The 21,105-nt window shown below is 38.8% G+C and overlaps 1 protein-coding gene across 3 annotated transcripts in view; it reads left to right on the top strand.

Moving 5' to 3' along the window:
- Positions 1 to 21,105, top strand: part of TTC27 (tetratricopeptide repeat domain 27) — a 265,931-nt gene that overhangs the window by 218,305 nt on the left and 26,521 nt on the right. For all 3 annotated transcript variants that reach the window (XM_072140844.1, XM_072140842.1, XM_072140843.1), the window contains exons 12-16: positions 6,292 to 6,387; positions 9,103 to 9,225; positions 9,335 to 9,562; positions 14,049 to 14,147; positions 20,551 to 20,603. In XM_072140844.1, coding sequence (XP_071996945.1) covers positions 6,292 to 6,387; positions 9,103 to 9,225; positions 9,335 to 9,562; positions 14,049 to 14,147; positions 20,551 to 20,603 — 599 coding nt within the window. The remainder of the gene's footprint in view (positions 1 to 6,291; positions 6,388 to 9,102; positions 9,226 to 9,334; positions 9,563 to 14,048; positions 14,148 to 20,550; positions 20,604 to 21,105) is intronic.

The raw sequence follows: 21,105 nt of genomic DNA, 5'->3' as shown, positions 1-21,105 counted from the left end.
ATAACTGAATTTACCTGCAGCTTCAAACATTAATTTCTCCTTTTATCTGAAATCAGAACCTTGGTTATAGCTACGATAAAACCAAGTGATAAACATATAAAATGACGCTCCACCTCCAGCATCTGAGCCTGACTCTTCTTTGGAAACATTAATAGTTATCTGCTCATGCTCACAACACTTAGGAGGATTTTTTATATACATGAGATTTCACATAAAAGAAGTAATGCTAGAAAGGATATTTCCTGCTCTACCTTAGGGGGCAACTAGTTAGTGGTAGTAAAGTATGTGACAGGTTCCCTTATAAAAGTATTACCCAAATCAGCCTCTAAAAGGGCAAGATAAATTAAAACATATTGGAGAAACCAAATACAGATAATCATAAACCCTGCCACAACTCTGTCATACTCATTCAGTAGAAAATAAATACCCTCTACACTGTTGTTATCACATCATTGGGGATAAAATGGGGGTTCACAATGCTCTGATATGCTTAGTTATATCATACTCTGTTTTTATCATTGGATATTAAAAGCAGCAACCCACTAATGTTTTAGGGCATTTGGAATAACCCGTGATGCCGGATGTCCTTCTGACAGCTTGTCTCATCTTAGGCGGCTTTCACATGAACGTATTGTGTGCCCAGGCCAGGACCTGGGCGTAGCATATTTTCAGCTGGAGTGCTCCGAACCTATCCCCTCTCCATAGGGAGGTGTTCTGCTGGGCCGTACATATGGCTAATGCACGCTATCTCTTTTTTTTCCAGCAACTGCACAGTGCGGTGACAGAGCCATAAAGGGATTTAAATGAGGAGCTGTGTTTTGGCGTTGGATCCCACGTGTTGCTGCACCCTTACAATGCCAAAACACCGGTCTTGGTCTATATCCCTCCACGGCTCTGTTTGACAAAGGCTGTCTTTGCTGAAAGGTCACAATATGGGATCCCACGTGCTGCTGCAACCTTCCAATGCCAAAAAAAAAGGTCTTCGTCTGTATCCCTTTATGTCTCCGTCACCACTGTGCGGTTGCTGTAAAAAAAGGGATAGCATGCATTAGCCATATGTACGGCCCAGCAGAACACCTCCCTATGGAGAGGGGATAGGTTTGTAACACTCCAGCCGAAGATGCTACCCTGGAGTTTGCTGTGCCACTTGAACAAAAATAACCTTCAGCATCTTAAAGGAGTGCTTCAGTTTTCTTTACCAGTTTTCGTATCGAGGTAGGATCCCTAGCAGTGAGCACCAGCAACTATTGAAGTGCAGGCATATGACTACTCAGAAGAGGAGATCCTGACAGAGGGGACACACACCAGCATGTAATTGTGCTTGGTTTACAATCCTTGATGCTGCTGGTAGATGTCCTTTACACATTTTGAGGAAGTTTATTCTCACTTAGCTCTTCTGATTAGTTTTCTGTTTTTGTGTTTTGAAACCTTTGACGCCTCTATTGCAGCCACTCTCCAGCTGGACTAATACTTTGAGGATAGAAAGCATGTGGTTTATGTGGTGATTTGGACATTTATCTATTGGGTGATTTGTTATTGCTGCACATCAATGTACATGACTAGTACTATAACAAATGAGTTTGATAAACCTACAGTAATTCCCTGCATCATTAGTATAATGAAGATGACATAGTGGTACATAGAAATACACATTAAACTTGTATGAAATCACTAATGCTCATTTAGAAAGTGAGGGGGACTTGGCATGGTTTGCCTTGATGTCCATTATTATCCTGACTCATCTTCCATTTATTAAATTATCCTTTTCTGTGCACATCCCTGGTAATGATTTATGGGAGTGAGTTAACCCCTAATTGAGTTCCTTGACTTTTAACCTTCTGTAAGAAATGAATTATTTTTATTTGTAATGCACTAGTAGCTTGTGTGTAATGTGTCCAGTTCCCTCCCTTTCTTCCCTTACTGTATATTTATCTGCTTCATTTTGTCAGGGAAATTTATTAAAATAACACAAACATTTTAGTGTTTTCGCATACGGTCAAAAGTGAGGAAATTCCCATTTATGTGGTAACTGCCTCCTATCATAAGTCAGTCGTTTGCATGGTACAAATAGTATAGTTTGCATAGAAAATAGTAATTTAGAAGGGACCCTAGGCTTTAGGATTTACACTACATATGGAACAGGGACAACTAAATTATATATATATTTAAAATGAAATGTACATATTTTACTAAACATCTATAATACTTTTATTTCAACTTTATTCCACCAGAAAACTCACCTAGCATTCTTGAATTACCGCAAAATCACAGAATGTTTCAGAATATACATATTAAACTAGCCTGTATAAATCTATTGACCACAGTTTGCTCCAGCAGAAGATTATTAAGGTGATCTGTCACTCCAATTGGCACATGAGACACATCCCCAACTCAGAGAGGCTACTGACCTGTCACAAAACTTGCCTTCTGCAATCATACCCTTGTAAGTTCCCAAGCCAAAAGATCTTATCTGCAAAAACCAAGAAGCAAGTAAAGTAGCCAATACAGAGAGTTGAGACATTATCCTTTTTACTTTATACATCTTGTCACTATATAATGTGGTCCCTCAGTGAGACTTAAAAGCATCTTGAATTTTACACCTCATAGATTTGGTTGTTTTTCAGTGAACACAGAGTCTCCGTCGTTTTGCGAGCACTAATCGTTACTAATTTTTAACTGGTGACAGGTTCCAATCGCCTATGCTATGCTGATTTTAAAAATGCCTTTGTCAGAATTGTTAATACTGCCACTACTTTATAAAACTTTATTTCACGTACCTTTCTCCCTGCCAGTATTGTGTATTGAGCTACAACATTCTCTATTCTTGCATTCTCCTTGATGCTTTCTTCCTCTACTCCACACTCGCCCAGCTCTCTCCATCCCTCAGCTGACTTGCTGATTAGTGGGGATCTCAGTGATGGGACCCACACAGATCATGCGAACTGGGGATCCGTTGTACCCCCAATGAATACAAAAGCCAGCTAGGCCACTGATGGATATAGCCGAGTACGGAACTAGCCACATGTTCCACTGGCTGTTCTATTCATCTGGGGTACTTCATCCCCCCAATCTTGTGATCTGTGAGGGGTTCTATCATTCAGACTCCCACTAATCAGCTAAATAGACCCTAACCGGTGCATAGGGGCTAACTTGTTGTCAATGGGCAACCCCTTTTAAGCTTTTGACGTACTATGAGAAGACAGGGTTGTGTAACTCCACGTCTGAACACAATCACTTGGTGAAGTATAGCTAAGGTTATTGATATACCTCACAGGTATACCAATAGGTAGCTTGAATGCCAACAATGTGTATTTTGACAAGAGTATGAAAATCCCATCTTATTTGTGTGTGAGGATGAGGATTACATGTCCCGATTAAGGCCATGCTAATTTTAGCAAAAATGGAGATAGCGGTCACAAAAGATGATATCTGCTAAGGGCCGTTATGATTGAGTACAAAGGGTTAATAAAAGGTGGTTCCCTTCCGTCATGTTTCTGCAAAAAAGAAGTGGTCTTAAGGTTGTAATAAATAACAGCATGACAGAAGGTAAATAATGGCGATAAGACTAAGAACAATTAAAGGTTATCATATACAATTTTATGTATGTGCCCTAAATTTTGTTTTATTAAAAAGAAAATGAAGTCCTTTAGTAGAAAGGCATTCTGTGTCAATGATGCCATCAAGCAACATTTCATTTTTTTTAAGGTTTACCATATTCAGTTTTTACAGCCTCCATACAAGCTTTCATGCTAGATGTTATACACAGTTGGAAAAAAATTTGGCTTACAAATGGCTGGAGGCTTTCCCGTTGAGGTTTTATTACCTTAAGTGTGGAACCAGTAGTGATTAGAATAATGCCTTGGTTGTTCGTTGTTTTAGCACATAATAAACAGCACAAGGCTGCTTTATAGAGCGGGAAATACATCTAATTTGCTCAGCGCCATGCTAGATGTATCGCCCTAACAACGGCACATTTTTCCTGTTTGAGTTAGACAATTAAAGTTTTGATAATACATTACCTTTCAGAGCAGGCTCCATGATGACTTTTTAATTGCTTTTATGTGGTGTATTACAAACATATGGTATCACTCAAAGATTTGTTCAGAGGTGGGGGAGATGTGGCAAAGGCAAGCAGCCTCCCTTTCATTAGTGTCAGATTTCTGTGAAGTAAAGCCAGACTGTACAAGCGCTACTCTGACTGCTTGTGTTATTTAACAGTCAGGTTATAGCTCAATTTGTACTGACTGGCTTGGTTTTGGGGGCTCTCAACTTGATAAAGAGCTCTTCAGAAACATTTTCTTCCATTCTCTGGAATGGAAACATACGTTTTTGGAAGGAGGACCACAGGAGAGTTCCAGAGGTGTATCTTTAACTCAAATTAAGAAATAATTCATATCAAATAAGCGAAATTCAAGTAATACACAATGTCAAAATAGTCCAAGGCTTTCTCACACTATTCTTTTCTACTAAATCACTGGTGAAATAAAAGTTTGGCTTGAGCGTGTGATAAAAGATTATTTCATAGCACATTGCCCAAAGCCAAAACACAATTTAGGTGTCTCATCAAACGCATGAGGTATTTTGTATATGTTTGGAGAGGCAGAGCACCTACCTGACCTAGCATGAATATATTGGCTGCAGCAAACTATTTCAATAGATGATTTGGAAGCAAAAGACCAAAGCTATGGAATAGGACAGTCTATAGATCCTACTTTATGAAACAGAAATGCATATGTTATTGAATAAGTTTAACGTTTTATGTAAAGAAAACAAAAACATTCATTGTATATAGAATTACTAAGTTTCAGTTTCTTAATTTACTCAAGATTTCTTCTTGCTTTTGGGAAAAGAACCTTTTCAACATGCTTCTCTTTTGCCGTCCCTTGCATAGCACAGTGACTATGGTGAAGAACAGTAAGATTACAGAGTTAATCCAGCTCTAAATCATATAGGAGAGATATCAAGAGATCAGAGTATCTGAATCTTCTCTCCGCTATAGTCTCTGTTCACTTGATAAAGGGGTTTTCCTAACCCCGAAATGCGTTGTGTTTTTAGACTTATATTAAATTCTATTTGTTAATCCTACTCTGAGTGCGCCACTTTACTGGATCACAATTTCAATACTACTAAATCATATCAGACATATTAGAACTATCACTGTTACTTCAAAGTTGGTTAAAAATTAACATAAGAAGTGATACTCAACTCACTGATCCCCTGCCACTGGCATGCTAATGTTTATTGGGTCCTTAATTTCCTCAACACACGGGTTACGCTCTTGAAGCCATTCAGTATCCACAACTATGACTTGCTTGGCCAGTGATTTATTAGAGGCTTCATTCCCTGTGTGTCCAAAAGGTCCCACTAACCATTTGAACTAGATTTGGAAATTTCTCTGTGACTGACACCTATTTAACCCACTATGTGTCATTTACTAAGAAAATTCCTTTTACCAGTGAACCCTTGAAGGCAAAGTCAATTTGGGTAAGCTTGGTTAGTTTGGGTTTCTCATGAATTGCTCATCACATAGCCTTGGTGTGATAAAAGTAGTAAACCTGCTATATCAAGCGAGGAAGCTTATTGCTATGTACTGGCTTCGCCCTTGTCTGGAGGCATATGTTAAAAAAACTAAACAACATTATAAGGCTGGAAAAGAATGTTTATTGTAAATGTAAAGCAAATACAAAATTCGAACGAATTTGGGGCCCTTGGCTAGACTCGCCGGGACTCCCCTTGATACACTTGAGGCGTCATCCCCTATCAGCATTCATGTAGAGTGTTTGTACTGTAATGGTTATGATATTTTGTAGTTGCTGAATGTTATGTATGTCTTAGCTATGTATACATATTGTATCGAAATCCTGTAATGCCATTATTATTATTACAGGCTAGGGGGGAGGGTGTCTGTGTCAGAGGGTGGGAAGGGGAATTGGAGATTTGTGGTTCTGTATAAATTGTTAAACAAAAACAATAAAAAAAGATTTCATTAAAAAAAAAAAAGTAGTAAATCACTTTCCAAAAGCCATATTCTGCTTGATTGGAATTTGTGACTCAGTATAGGCTATAAAATATTTGCATTCTTAAGAGTGCAATTTAAGTAAATACAGTTTTTATTGTGAGAAAGCAGATACAGTATTCTCCATGTAATTAACATATGCCTTGTTTGCGCTTATGCGGGGTGCACTAGAAATTGGTGTCCTCACTTTTAGTAAGATCTGTCAAATAACATTCTACTGGCAATTTATAACTACCTTTAAATCTTAAAGTCATAAACCACTTTCTCATTATTAGGCTTTGGCAGACCAGTTTGAAGAAAAGAGCCCCCCAACCAGTGAGCGCATGAAGGTTTTCTATTGCTCACAGATGCCTCCAATCTGGGATATTCAAGTAGGTGACATCTTGGAATTTATTAGAATTTTCGGTTTTATTGTAACCATCACTTCTGATTAAAAAGGTAATTCTACCAAGGAAAGGCTATGAAGTGTGGAATGCCTTCATCTTGCACCCTCATATAGCATATCATTGATTGATATGACCGTCTGTTTGGGTTATTAATGCTGGGACGCTAGAAATATGTATTTGTTTCGATGACTCTGTGTCAAATTATTTAAAATGTTCTCTTTTAGGATTCTAATATTATTCTTAGTCTGAATTTTTACTTTTAAGCAAAATTTTGGCTTAACGACTTGGCCATCTTGCACCTTCCCGACAAGGCCCATTTTTTTTCAAATCTGACATGTGCCACTATAAGTGGTTATAACTTTGGAACACTTTAACATAGCCAGGTGATTAAGTGATTGTTTTCTTGTGACGCATTGTACTTTTATGTTAGTACATTTCAGTGATAAGTTTTGCATTTCATTCTGGAAAAAAATGAAAATTTGGTGAAAATTCTTAAAAATATCCATTTTCAAAGTTTGAAATTTTCTACTTTTCAGGCAGATAGTCAGACCATCCAAATAACTTGATTACTAACATTTTCCTAATGTCTGCTTTATGTTGGCATGGTTTTTTATGCATCCTCTCATTTACGCATCTTCTCATTCTTAATAACCGATCAATGTTCATTCTGGTCATCTGCACATGTTCATGTTCTATATGAAACCTTATTTCATAGGTAATCTTTTAGGTACAAAAATAAAATTGTGCAATAAACCCATTTCGGTCGGGATCCCCATTTCGGTCGGGAATAATCTAAGGGAATAAGAGAAATAGTCTCTCATTAAGGGGATGTATAACAGGATATCCATCCCTATCAATCCCTCCTTTTGAGAACACATATGAGGCTTTCCCCACTCTACGTACTTCATTTGGAATCCAAATATACATTCTTGGATCTAAAGATCCACCTGACAGTCATCTCTTTACTCTACATAAATGAGCTGCATTTAGCCTACCTCTCGGCCCAGTACTAGTAATTTAAGTTTAAGCTTCATGTTTTATCTTACCAGTTTCCTGGAAACATGTATTGTTCTCCTACTCCTGGGGGTTACCTAGTCTGTTCTGACTGGTGGGTACAACGTCAAAAACCAATGCATATATAATAAATGGGCTCATACAAAGCTCTATACATAGCTACACACAGGAGGATAAGAACTTAAGGTGCAATATTTCATAAGAATCCCCAATAAGATCAAAAACAGAGGAAAATATTCAGAAAGCATCAAAAATTATCTACCTGAGAGGTCCCCTTGTGAACAATAGACCAACTCCTATAATAACATCAAAACCCACTGAAAAATGGAGTAAACATAAGGTTCTAAAAACACAGTCTTTATTTTGTATTAAAAACAAAGCATTTAATAAAAAACATATAATAATACCAATAAATCATGGGTGTTCTTGGTGGAACCAAGCTACACCTCACAAATCCAAGTCTCTACCAATACATCACAAATGACTAGAGCAAAAAAAAAGTTCTAGTAAAGTGCAAAATGCATCCAGTGCATAAGGTGCCTATTGTCCAAGGTATGTATATATCAAGAAAATGCATATGTAATCTTACCCATGGTTAGGGCGGCACGGTGGCTGAGTGGGTAGCACTTATGCCTTGCAGCGCTGGTGTCCTGGGTTCAAATCCCACCCAGGTCAACATCTGCAAAGAGTTTGTATATTCTCTCCGTGTTTGCGTGGGTTTCCTCCGGGTCCTCCGGTTTCCTCCCACACTTCAAAACATACTGGTAGGTTGTTTAGATTGTGAGCCCCATGGGGACAGGGACCAATTTGACATGCTTTGTGCAGCGCTGCGTAATCTGTGTGCGCTATATAAATAAAGAATTATTATTATTATTATTAACGCTTCCTTAAGGGGATGAAGCAACACACCAAGGTGTAACATAGGAAAATCATTAGTGGTCTCACCTGGTGGGGTAACCTCCATTTCCGGCGGTCGGCACCTGCCCGAGTGTCCGGCTAGGGCGCATCACCGGGAACAAGCACAACACATCTGTGACGCACACTAGCTAAAGAAGCGCCCCACTTCAGTCAGCGTGTCTATAGTTGGTAGTGTGGACATATAATGGTTTCTTTTTTTGCAGGAGAAGAGGCACTTTACAGATACTACTGTACTTATTGATGAGAATTTACTAACGGTTTCTTGGTGGAGAAGAAGATCAGCGATTCTTGTTTTGGGCTTTTAGCATATTGGGCCCCACTTGTACTGCCTTCCATTTAAGAACAAGGATTTGAAGCTCATTCTCGAAGAATGATCAAAATATAAAAAAAAAAAATCTTATTATACAAAAATAACAAAAGTTAAGGAGTTAACGTTGGAGGGTGAAAAAAGAAATAGCCACAAGGTTTTAGTATAAAGATAGGAACAGTAGTAGTGTGGTGATTCTGTACAAGTTAATTTGTAGAATCTGTAATTGCTATGAAGCAGGTGCCTGACAGCTTTAATATCCCATCATTCAATTCTTTACACAGTAAAGCATAATCTATTACATATAAATTGAAATTTTCTGTAGCCAAAACAAAGAGGGCATGTCTGATGTCAGGATCTACAAGTAAATAATGATGTACGGTTTGCTGTTAGTGTCTTACACTATAGTAGTTATCTACATAAACATAGGAAATAATTTCAATGTTCTCATTGCTTTAAAGCGACAACTCGCAAGTTTACTATTTGACCTTGGATGTACTAGCTCTGCTCTACAAATTTTTGAGAAGTTGGGCATGTGGGAAGATGTTGTTATTTGCTATGAACGAAGTGGACAACATGGAAAGGTAAGTCACTATAAGTTACAATAGATTTTGAATATATTCATAAGTATCTTCCTCATTGCTATGCTTTCATCTCATCACTTTGATCTTCTCTCACTTTTTTCATCACTAGTCTGAGCTAATTCTGAGACAGGAATTAGAGAAAGAGGAGACGCCACATCTTTACTGCCTACTTGGAGATGTTCTGCGGGATCATCAGTGTTATGACAAAGCATGGGAAATGTCCAAACATCGCAGTGCTCGTGCTCAACGCTCTAAAGGCCTTCTCTATCTGCGGAATCGTGAGTTCGAGCAATGTATAGAGTGCTTCGAGAAATCACTAGCGATTAATCCAATGCAGGTAATGATGTAAACAGATGTAAACCAGACACATCTTCAGGTGATTGACAGTATACCTTCCAGGTTATTCAGGGCTTGCATTATCATTGAATTAAAAGAAGGTTTTATCATTTCTTTTACTTTTTTGTTAAACAGGGAGAAAGACTTCAGTGGCACAAAGATTTATGATAATTTACACCAAAAACTTATCATTTGCCAGTTGTAAATTATTTATATTACAGCCAATAGTTGTACGGGCTGTAATATGAATACACAGGCTCCCAGATCATTTTATCATGTGTTGATAAATCTCCCCCTGTGGCTTATGGGGAGACCATGTGACAAATAATTGGTTTGATAAAATTATCCTGTATTCTGCAGTTTTTTAGTAGTTTTGTGATATAGATAGATATATATATATATCCAACATGAATCTAATGAATTGTTTTTTGAATGAATTACTATTGCTGTAACATTTTCCCAGAATTTAGTTAGTATAGGACCTGAAGACTGATATATAAAGTACCGTACTACTCCTCTAATATTTGGCATACATTTTTCTAAATTCCCAAAGAAATGTTTTGGTGGTCTTAGATTTAAAAGCAATTCTTTATTAATTATATGTTTCTTTCTTTTTCCTTTATTTCTGATTCTTTGTCATATTTTTTTCTATTTATTGTATCTTTCAATATGTCTCTGAGTTTGCATAAGGGGGACATTTTCTTAGACTGCGGAAATTCATCATATATATTTGGTCTAATAACCTTTAAAATCTCTCCTTTTTAATCCCTCCCTCTTAATTGAGAAATGTATGACTTTATAACATGATATTCCGTAAGTAATATGTCCTTGAGACATTCCTTTTTAATACTCAAAAGGTACTACATTAATGTGGCTCATTAAGTTGCAGATATTTGTAATTCTCTGTTATTTTTCATTTGATTGTTCATAGTAAAATTTCAAAATACAAAAATAAGTGGCACTCTGAGCACAGCCCCACAGTACAAACAATGGGGATATTACATTGAGCTATGGCGAAAGACAAACGGAGATGTATGGCACCAATGGGCATGCCTACATTTTTCAACTTTCAATAAAACTTTACAGTGGGATTAGCTGCTGTGCATTCAGGAATAACAGAATGTGCCTCACTGAGTGTGATTTTTATATAAGCTGTTTTTCTTGCACTTGTGTCCTGTCAGTTGCAGTACATATTAAGATCTTATCTCAATAGATTTTACTACCTGGTTATTTAAGGATTTTTGCACAGAGCCTTTTCCTTTGTCCCATTGCTCAGTGACTGTCAATTTCTAATAGTCGTGTGAATGCACAGTGATTGGTGTATTATATTGGCACGGCCGGATCAAGGTTGGTGGGGGCCCCTGGGCGCAAAATCTGGTGGAGGCCCCCACTGAATGTTCCATAGGTACACATACTCCTTCTCACAATCCCCCCCAGTAACAGCCGCCAACCCACAGTAATACATCTATATTTACCTCAACCCCTACCAGCCATGCATTTTCATGTAACATACACCCCATTCCCCACTTGCCATGCTGTCCCTAATAAGCTCCCCTGACATTACTTCAATCATCCTTTTTCCTTGTCAGGACCTTCACCTCCATACACCTGTATACAGACACCGCCAGCCCCTCACCTCCATACACCTGTATACAGACACCGCCAGCCCCTCACCTCCATACACCTGTATACAGACACCGCCAGCCCCTCACCTCCATACACCTGTATACAGACACCGCCAGCACCTCACCTCCATACACATGTATACAGACACTGCCAGCACCTTACCTCTATACACCTGTATACAGACACTGCCAGCACCTCACCTCTATACACCTGTATACAGACACCGCCAGCCCCTCACCTCCATACACCTGTATACAGACACCGCCAGCCCTTCACCTCTATACACCTGTATACAGACACCGCCAGCTCCCTCACCTCTATACACCTGTATACAGACACCGCCAGCCCCTCACCTCCATACACATTTATACAGACACTGCCAGCCCCTCACCTCCATACACCTGTATACAGACACCGCCAGCACCTCACCTCCATACACCTGTATACAGACACCGCCAGCCCCTCACCTCCATACACCTGTATACAGACACCGCCAGCCCCTCACCTCCGTACACCTGTATACAGACACCGCCAGCACCTCACCTCCATACACATGTATACAGACACCGCCAGCCCCTCACCTCTGTACACCTGTATACAGACACCGCCAGCCCCTCACCTCTGTACACCTGTATACAGACACCGCCAGCCCCTCACCTCCATACACATGTATACAGACACTGCCAACCCCTCACCTCCATACACATCTATACAGCGTCTGTCACTTCTCTCCCATCCACGTGTAGTCAGAAGTTACAGCATCTTTGCTTCCTCCATTGAGAAGAGACTGTCCCGGGAAGCTCCGCCCCTTCCCGTGACATCACACCTTCCAGAAGCCAGTGCGATGTAGAAGTATCTGCCTGCATTCTGGAGGTCTGTGCGCTGCCCTGTCCCTTTGAGCTGACTGTCGGTAACTGGGAGCGATGTGCTGCAGCAGCTGCAGCACATCGCTCCAGCCAGAGACAGACAGCTCACAGCTGTCTTTCACTCGGGACTGGCTATTTGGGATGGGGGGGCACGGTGCACTGTGCAGCTTGCTGTGTTTGCAAGCTGCCTGTCTCTGCGTGACTGGGAGTGATGCTCTGCAGAACCACCGCTGCGCACCGCTCCCAGGGTCAGAGGGAGACCGCTCTCTGTGCAGGAGCATCAGCGGAGGCTGCGGAGCACATACGGGCAGCGGGGGGAAATTAAATATGTCAGAGACAGTCACCCGGTGGGGGCCCCCTGGGGGGCAAGATGGTGGGGGCCCCGGGGCTCGAGCCCCGGGAGCCCCGCCTATAATCCGGCCCTGTATATTGGTATGTTTATGTTATTTTATTACGTTTTATTACGTTTTATTACGTTCATTTGTTAATAGTTGCCTTCATTTGTGCCATTTATGATATTTTTCTCTCAAATTCTTTTTACTATATGTGACAAACCCCTACTCTCAGGTCACTTTATGGGGTGCACTAACACTTGAGAGCCTCACAATTTAGTACATAAAACTCCGCCCACCTATGCAGAATAGCATCTTTACGCTAGAACCTTCTCTCCTAGCACCCACCCAAACCTTTGCTGTCTACTCTACCTATACCTATTATACAAATTTATAATAAGAAATGTAAACGGGCCACTTTCCACATAAATCCCTCAACAGTTTAGAAGTCCAAAATACAGACAACCCGATTACTACCCAATAAGATTACTTACCTATAATACCAGTAGCAAAAACAAAAAAGTGGCTTGTTGTTAAGGGGTTAAGGTTAGGTGATCAATATGCTTTAGAACCAGCTCTATTGCTTCAATTAAATATATCATTATCCTTACTTACTTGCTGGACACAATACAGCGATCACAGATGGCAATGGAAAGAAAATTCACAAATGGACGTTTATGGCACAAAGAACATGCCCTTCCCCATGGCCAAATATGTCATCAATACAAAAGCTTCCTCAAATATCCCAAATATCTTTTTTCATTTTTTTACCAGTTCCTCAAAGCACTGCTGTTATCATTTCTGAGATTTATAATTGTATGAATAAATTCCTGCTTTAGTCGTAGTTTAATGCATAGTTAAAGCAGTCATTATTATTTCATCAGGAGTCCACTGAAATTATTTTGTCAGACCGAAAACAATTTTGTATAAGTATCTATAAAATAGGGTATTGATTCTATACTGTAAAACCTCCCCTTAAATATGAATATTTTTGTCATTTCACTCTGCAGTGGGTATTGACTGAAGCGCATCAGGGATGTGCATACTGCAGGCTTCCGAGTAATGGAAATGACACTTACTATTTCCTTACAAATGGCTATATCAGGTTTCCACTTAATCCAGCATTCGGTGTCTTGGAGCAATCATGGTTGAGCTCACTGCTATAAATCCTGACAACTCCTCATTCACTAGAGTATTTTCAGTGAGTGAACCTGACCTCTGTAGAGTGAATTGCAATGGTGGTGCTTTCATAGTTTGCATATCTGTTCTCTGTAATGTGTAATCTTTGACTGGCATGTACATTAGATGTGACCTCAGGATAGTGCCTTTGGTCTTCAGTTTTGGACCACTATAGAGTGGGGAAATTGCTCTATATGTGTATAAATAGCATTTTCATCAAGAATATGTACAGTGCAAGGTTTTAAAACTTTTCTGCTCGAGGAAAATTTCCACATCTGTTTTTTTTTTTTTTTTTCCATCAGTGTTTATTTCTTTACCGCTATTGACATCACTCCAACATACTGCAAAGCACTTTACACAGTTTGTCACTCATGTTAGTCCCTGTTTCTAATTATAATATCATTTCGCAATGTCCCTTGTTGTAATTTCATGTATATAGCCTTCTTGAACATTATTATTCATGTTTCCTATTTTGCTTTTACAGCTTGGAATATGGTTTTCTTTGGGCTGTGCCTATATCACTATACAAGGATACGAAGGGGCTGCAAGAGCTTTCCAGCGTTGTGTTACCCTGGAGCCTGATGTAAGTATTGTCCTCTATGTCTATTCAATTGGGAAGTTCACCCAAAAATGGTCTGGATCATCATATAGACATATCAGGAGAATGCATTGGTGAATTCCAATGAGCTGTGACCTCTCCGATTTCCAAAACTATAAAGCCATCGAGCACCTTTGAAAATGGATAGATATTTATGTCACAGGCCATCTCTACGCATCCTTTACTACGTAAATTAACAGGTCCATATGAATGGTGTATGGAGAGAGCTGAGAACAGGGGCGTAACTACCGCTCAGCTGCTACGGGGCTGGCTGGTCCACAGGCCTGGCGTTGAGGAGCAGGCAGTTTTTTCTATTAAGTTTATGATTCCCAGGCTGCGGGCCCATCCTTCGATTTGTCTCTGCCCAATGATTTGCGGGCCTGGCAGAGCATCAAATTCCTACACAAACAACAACCCCCCGCTATTGCCATCGGAGAGGAGGAGATTTATTCATCTTGGGCTGCTTGGGCACTCCCGGGCATCCCATGACCCCTACAGAGAGGAGAAGGAAGCCTAGTCTGTCCCAGCCCCAGTGATGTTCCCTCTCATCTGCTCCCCCCAGGCCCCCAACCACCTAGTTTGCCCTCCGTCTGGTCATAATGTAATATATACATACATTTATTTTAGCTGTGTGTGAATGGTGTGTATATGCTTTGTATATTCTGTATGTGTGTTTATATGATGTTTAGTGTCTATCTACTATTTATATATGTGTATGATGTCTACACACTGTATGTATGTGATCATGTTCTGTATGTGCATTTATATTTATAAATGGTTGTGAATATACTGTATGTCTATGTATATAATGTGTTTATAAAGTACATGTACTATAGAGAATGTGTGTATAATATGTGTATATACTATAGGGGAAATGTATCACTGCTTCTTCACCAGTTTTCTGGTGTAGAAACAATGAAATAATTGCAAATTCTCTCGCACTGCAAGAATTTGCAATTATTATGCGCCTAGACCACCTTTACACCATGTAGCCCTAGAGGGTTATGGCCGCCAGCAGAGTAGGCATGCATTGGGCGTTCTTGCCCTGTGTTTGCATACTTTTCAAAAGCCTGCGAACATTCGTCCACAGGTTTTTGTGCGGAAGTATGCCAGGTCGGACCTGGCATAGTTTTGCTGATGGCTGCGCTGCTTGACAGGCACCTCAAGGGGCTGGTGTATGATAAATCTCCCCCTATGTGTGTATGATGTGGAGTAGAAGTCCATGGAGGCTGCTGTGATTTCAAGCAATTAGATATATGCATGATATACAGTTTGCGTATGTTAGGGGGCTAAAGGACCGGTAATGATGTCAATCTGGTCACATGACATACTGAGAAGAGATATGGACATGAGAAGGAGTATATAGGAGTGGCCAGCTGAGCAGGACATGCCCCCTCTGATGCCAGGGAATATAATATAATTATACACCCCCATAAATCATTATATATATATATATATATATATATATATATATATATATATATATATATATATATAATTATATTATATATAATATATTATATTATAATTATATTTAAGAAATAATGTTCATTGATCAACATTTGATGGGTTTTTGTAAGGGTTACACAATGCCACTTGAACAGTGTTTTACAAAATAACAAAAGTATATGAACATAAACCTTTTATTTTTCAAAAATGTGATGATTATAATTCAAGAACAGAAAAGAGTGTAGTACACAATTATAATAAAATTTTCTGAAGGTTACGACAGTCACCAATCAGTAGTAAGTGAACAGGCCTTTGCTATGAATGGCTTCAATTGCTGCCAAAGGATATCACTACCCTCTCACGCTGCTTTGGTGTGATTTGGGTTAATTCATCTTCCAGTCTCTTCCACAGTTCTGTAACTTTTGTGGATTTCTTGGTCATAGCTTTGTCACCAAAGTTAGAGGTTTTCTATTGGGTTTAGATCAGGACTCTGGGATGACCATTTCATTGTTTTATTGTTTTCTGTACAGAATTTTGGGTTCAGTCTTTCCACAGTTTGTTGAAGAACATAATGTTTTCCATTAGATCTAAATCAATTGAACTTCACTAAAATGATCTGTGGACCACTTCTCCTCTGTCCACACAACATGTTCCTCAGCAAAGTTGAGACTAGCCTTTTGATTTTTTCTGCTAATGAGAGGTTTGGTTACTGCAGACTGGGCTTTCAGTCCAAATGCTCTTAAACGAAGTGACACTGTATGACGAGACAGATACTTAACCTGTTTGGTGCGGTACTGGTGCGTGTCGGGTGAGGGTACATGGAGAGGGTTCACGGGCTGAGCCCTCTCCATAGCCGGTTAGTCTTTGCTGCATATTGCAGCTTGCACCGATCGCGGGTGTTATCCGCCATCTTAGTGGCGAACGCCGTTCCCCGTGACGTCATCGAGGAACGGTGATTAGTCGCAATGACAGCCTCCGAAGATCCGAGGCTGTCTCGTTTTAACCCTTTCATTACAATGTACAATTTGCACATTTTAATGAATGCGGTGGCTGTAGTATGGCAGTATACGGTAGGATCGATCAGACAACCTAGGGTTAAAGTACCCTAGAGATCTGAAAAACAGTGAACGTAAAAATTAAAAAAGTTACAAAAAATTATAATAAAACAACATAAAAATTCAAATCATCCCCCTTTCCCTAGAACTGATATAAATATAAATAAACAGTAAAAATAAAAAACACATTAGGTAGCACCACGTCCGAAAATCCCCGATCTATCAAAATATAAAAACGGTTTCACTGCATTTAACCCTGTAAATCAAAAAAGTGCCCAAAGTCGAAAAACTTATAAAAAGCGATCAAAAGGTTGAACAGTCCTAAAAATGTCATCAAAAGACGCCGAAAATGACACAACCCACAGCTCTGAACACCGAAGTATGAAAAAGTTATTAGTACATAATAACTGTACAGGAGATTTTTGTAAATATATAAAAACATTATAAAAACCTATACAAATTTGGCATCCCTGTGATTATACTGACCTAACAGTGAAAGCCGTAAAATCCAAGCCCACAAGAAAACGTCGCAAATGCGTCGGTTTCACTATTTTCACGGAATTTGGAATTTTTTTCCCACCAACCAGTACATGGCATGGAATGCTTAATACCATCACTATGAAGTGCAATTTGTTACGCAGAAAACAAGCCATCACAGTGCTCTTTACTTGTAAAAAATAAAAAGGTTATACATTTTTGAAGGTGGGGAGTGCAAAATGGAAATGAAAAAACAAAAAAGGGCCAGGTCGTTAAGAGGTTAAAGGGAATCAAGAAGGTTATTTTTGGCATGTATGCCTTTGGCATGTAGATTGCAAATATGACTTTGTGGTGCATATGAATAATTCCAATGCCTTTTAATTTCCTTGCTACCTGTCAGAAGTGTGTATCGTATTGTGTGGTGAGAGGGGGGCAGTTCATATGGCACAAATCATCTTCTCCTCCATTTCTCTTCCCCTTATTCTCACTCATTCCACTCCCTCTCCTCTGCTCTCCTCCTTCTTATATTAGCTTACTACCACAAGCATTTTTTATTTGAACTGCTCCCCCCAGGGACTCACCACACAGTGCTGGCAGGGAACCAAGCAATGTTAAAGAAGCACTTAAAAAGCACTGGAATAATACAGATCCACGAAACAGGCATTTTTTTAATCAACGGCAGAGGCTATTGTCACCTGTGATCATGTAAAAGTGGCCTAATGACAAGTTTCCTTTAAGGAAAATAGTACCAGGTACCAGATTAATACCATTAACTTGCAAGTTTATTGTACTTTAGTCCTAGGCTACAATGATCAGCTGTAACAGTTATCAAATGTATCTGTAATGAAGCTTTATTGTTAATATTGATTCTTATGACAACCCAACATTTTTAAAATCCAATTGTCACAGAGACCAAAAAAGTTCTGGCTGGGATTACAATGATAAAATATACAGTTACGACTTACATACAAATTCAACTTAAGAACAAACCTACAGACCCTATCTTGTATGTAACCCGGGGACTGCCTGTATCTGAAAGTTTTCTTTAATTTTGATCAGTGTTCTACTACAAATAACTCATTTACGTTTTTATTTTGTGCTTTAGAATACAGGCAGTCCCCTGGTTATGTCCAAGATAGCTTCTTGGAACCTAAATATTTTATAATTGTAACCCCAGCCAATTTTTTTTTTTGCTCTCTGTGACAAATGGATTTTAAAAATGTTGGGTTGTCATAACCAGGATTAACAATACAGCTTAATGCAGACACATTTGATAAAAGCTATTTATTGTAGCCTAGGGCTAAAGTCCAGTAAATTACCAACATCAAGAGGTCCGTTTGTAATTAGGGGACGTCTGTAAGTCAGGTGTTCTTAAGTAGGGGACCTCCTCTATATACAATTTATAAAATACTGCTGTTTTACTCATGTATATGAGTATAACATAGGACTACAAAATGACTTCAACATGTAGGAAATTGTGCTACATTTTTTTGCAGTTGAATCAAAATACTGAAATGTTCATGTAGTTTTATTTAATTTGGTTGATTAAATGGATTTCTGCTTTTTCATTAAAGAAATTTGCTTTACAATGGAAGAAGCTAAAATACATTTAGGTGAATGGTGCTGCATAGTCTAAAAATACCCTGTGATTCTTAACATAGAAAAGCTTTTCTGATATCACTTCACTATGATTAGTAATGTATCCTGGTTAAAATCTGACCACTCTTTTGACATTTCATAGTTTGATCACACAGGCATTCTTCTTAATGCTCCACGATACTTAATGAAGTTTGTGGTTGCTGTGTTATGTTGTGCCTTTATGATACCTCATGTATGTACTTGGTAACATTTATTTGTGGGAATCTGGACCTGGACATGGAATTATGTTCATAAATATACCTTTGACTGAGATTCTGTTCTTAGTAGCCAAGTTATTCCAGATTTTGACTTAACTAGCCCATAAAACTGTTCTCAGAAGTACATTTTCTTGCATGAGAAAATGGATAATATTGATATTCATCCAAAGATTACATAAAGTTAATGTTTCTCTGATCTAGCATCTTAAACATGCCTCTGGAAATTCTTTCTTACGTTTACCTTTAAATTATTGACTTAGGTATTTGAAAGTGACATTTATGGGGCTTTTTATTATCTTTTGTCACCTCATTTGAAGGGCTCTAAAGGGTTACACATAGTGGGCACACTCTTTTTTACCTAGCGTCCCATAAATGGTATCCCATAAATTTATACTTATAGTTATAGTCTATTGCCATTTTTGATATGTGTCAAATAACCAACATACATGCCAATTGAAACAGTGAGGGTTGGCTTTTAAAGGGGTTCTACCGGGTTTTCAAATCGGGGAGGGTCCGACTGCTGCCACACAATCCAGAGAACCAAGCTCCAAGCAAATCAAAGAACAGGAGTCCAGTTCTCGCTAATGAGTGAAGTGGCAGGATCCATTCACTGTGCTAAGCAACTTACAACACTTTTATACTATTGAATGGAGTGGTGGGATGCCAGCTCGCCCTGCCAATATACCCATTAGTAAGAAAGGACAGTCAGCTCCTCACTTATCACCATTTTATTCTCTAGCCTGTGGATAAGGGATTACTTGAAAACTTAGTACAACCCCTTTAAGTTTTAAATTATCCTTAAATAAGCAATATTAATTTAGCCTAAAGGCCTGTGCTTTTACATTTACCAAAGCTAGCATTATGGACATTATGTGCATGCACCATGAACACGTTTTTCACATCAACTCGGGGGCAACAGGCGTTAGAGAAATACTGATTTTTGGCAAGAGAAGGGTGTACTGGAGCACATGGCCATACCCATGGTGCACCAAAATGGTCATGTATATATAAATAGAATTGAAGATTTTTCTGCACAAAACTGCACCTCCTCAGGACTGTTAAGGGTATATTATATTTACCAATATAAGATTGGGCAATCTTCTAACTTTTATCCAACAGAAATCTTAGTGAGGGATATCACAGGAAAGGCATCTACTTGTTGTTTCTCACGTTAGTACCACTTTAAGGCAGTAATTGCATGACTTGCTTTTTTCAAAGACCCACTAAAGGCAGAAAAATAACTTGTGGTAGGCCATACTTGTGGTATGCAGTCAGACGGTCAGCGTTTCTTTTTAGCAAGTGTTGAACTGTTTTGCGACTTCATGATGGCAATGCTGTCTCCTGAACTTTTCACACATCCCATGGGATAAATAAATGCATTAAATACTAAGCCATTTCAGATTTTGTCAGTACATATGAATGATTTAGAGGCTTTGCATAAGATAGGTGTGATATTTTATGCAGTTTGGGTCACATTCATGAGGATGGAGGGAAACGCTTATTATTACATATTGCTTCCTGCATTTTACGTCTCCTTTTATTTTATTGTAGAATGCTGAAGCCTGGAACAATTTGTCATCTGCATACATCAGACTGAGGCAGAAGTAAGTGTCCTGAATTTACCATTTTCTTACTAAAACCAAAAAATCTACAAATTTTTATGCATTTAGTAGTCCAGTCTATCAACTACAAAGGGTCGCTGCTACCACACATCTATAAGTGACAATTCTACAACCTTTATGAGGTTTGAGTGGATGATGTCCAGGAATAAAAAGTTATTGTACTAGCTTTTTCTCGCAACACGGTTTTTCTGTATGGTAAGTGATAAATACAGTTCCTGCATCTTTTCTCTTATTTCCACCACATTAAATAGCACAGAATCTTAACTTTATAATCTCCTCTAATGGAATGTAACAGAGAAAAAAACACATTAATTATATTTCGACACTTTGTTGGTCTTTTTGGACTTAAAACCTTTTTTATCTCCAGCTCCATTCCTTTATTTGTTGTTTTTTAAATATTATACATGATTTGACTGCTTTAGCTTTTTACTATCACATGTTTTTAGTATAAAGGGTTTAAAGCATATATTTCTTTTATTTTAGA

This window comes from Engystomops pustulosus, chromosome 3 (assembly GCF_040894005.1).
Source record: "Engystomops pustulosus chromosome 3, aEngPut4.maternal, whole genome shotgun sequence".
Taxonomy (NCBI): Eukaryota; Metazoa; Chordata; class Amphibia; order Anura; family Leptodactylidae; genus Engystomops; species Engystomops pustulosus.
Note: the sequence above shows the minus strand (reverse complement) of the source record. Positions and strands in the feature narration are given on the sequence as shown.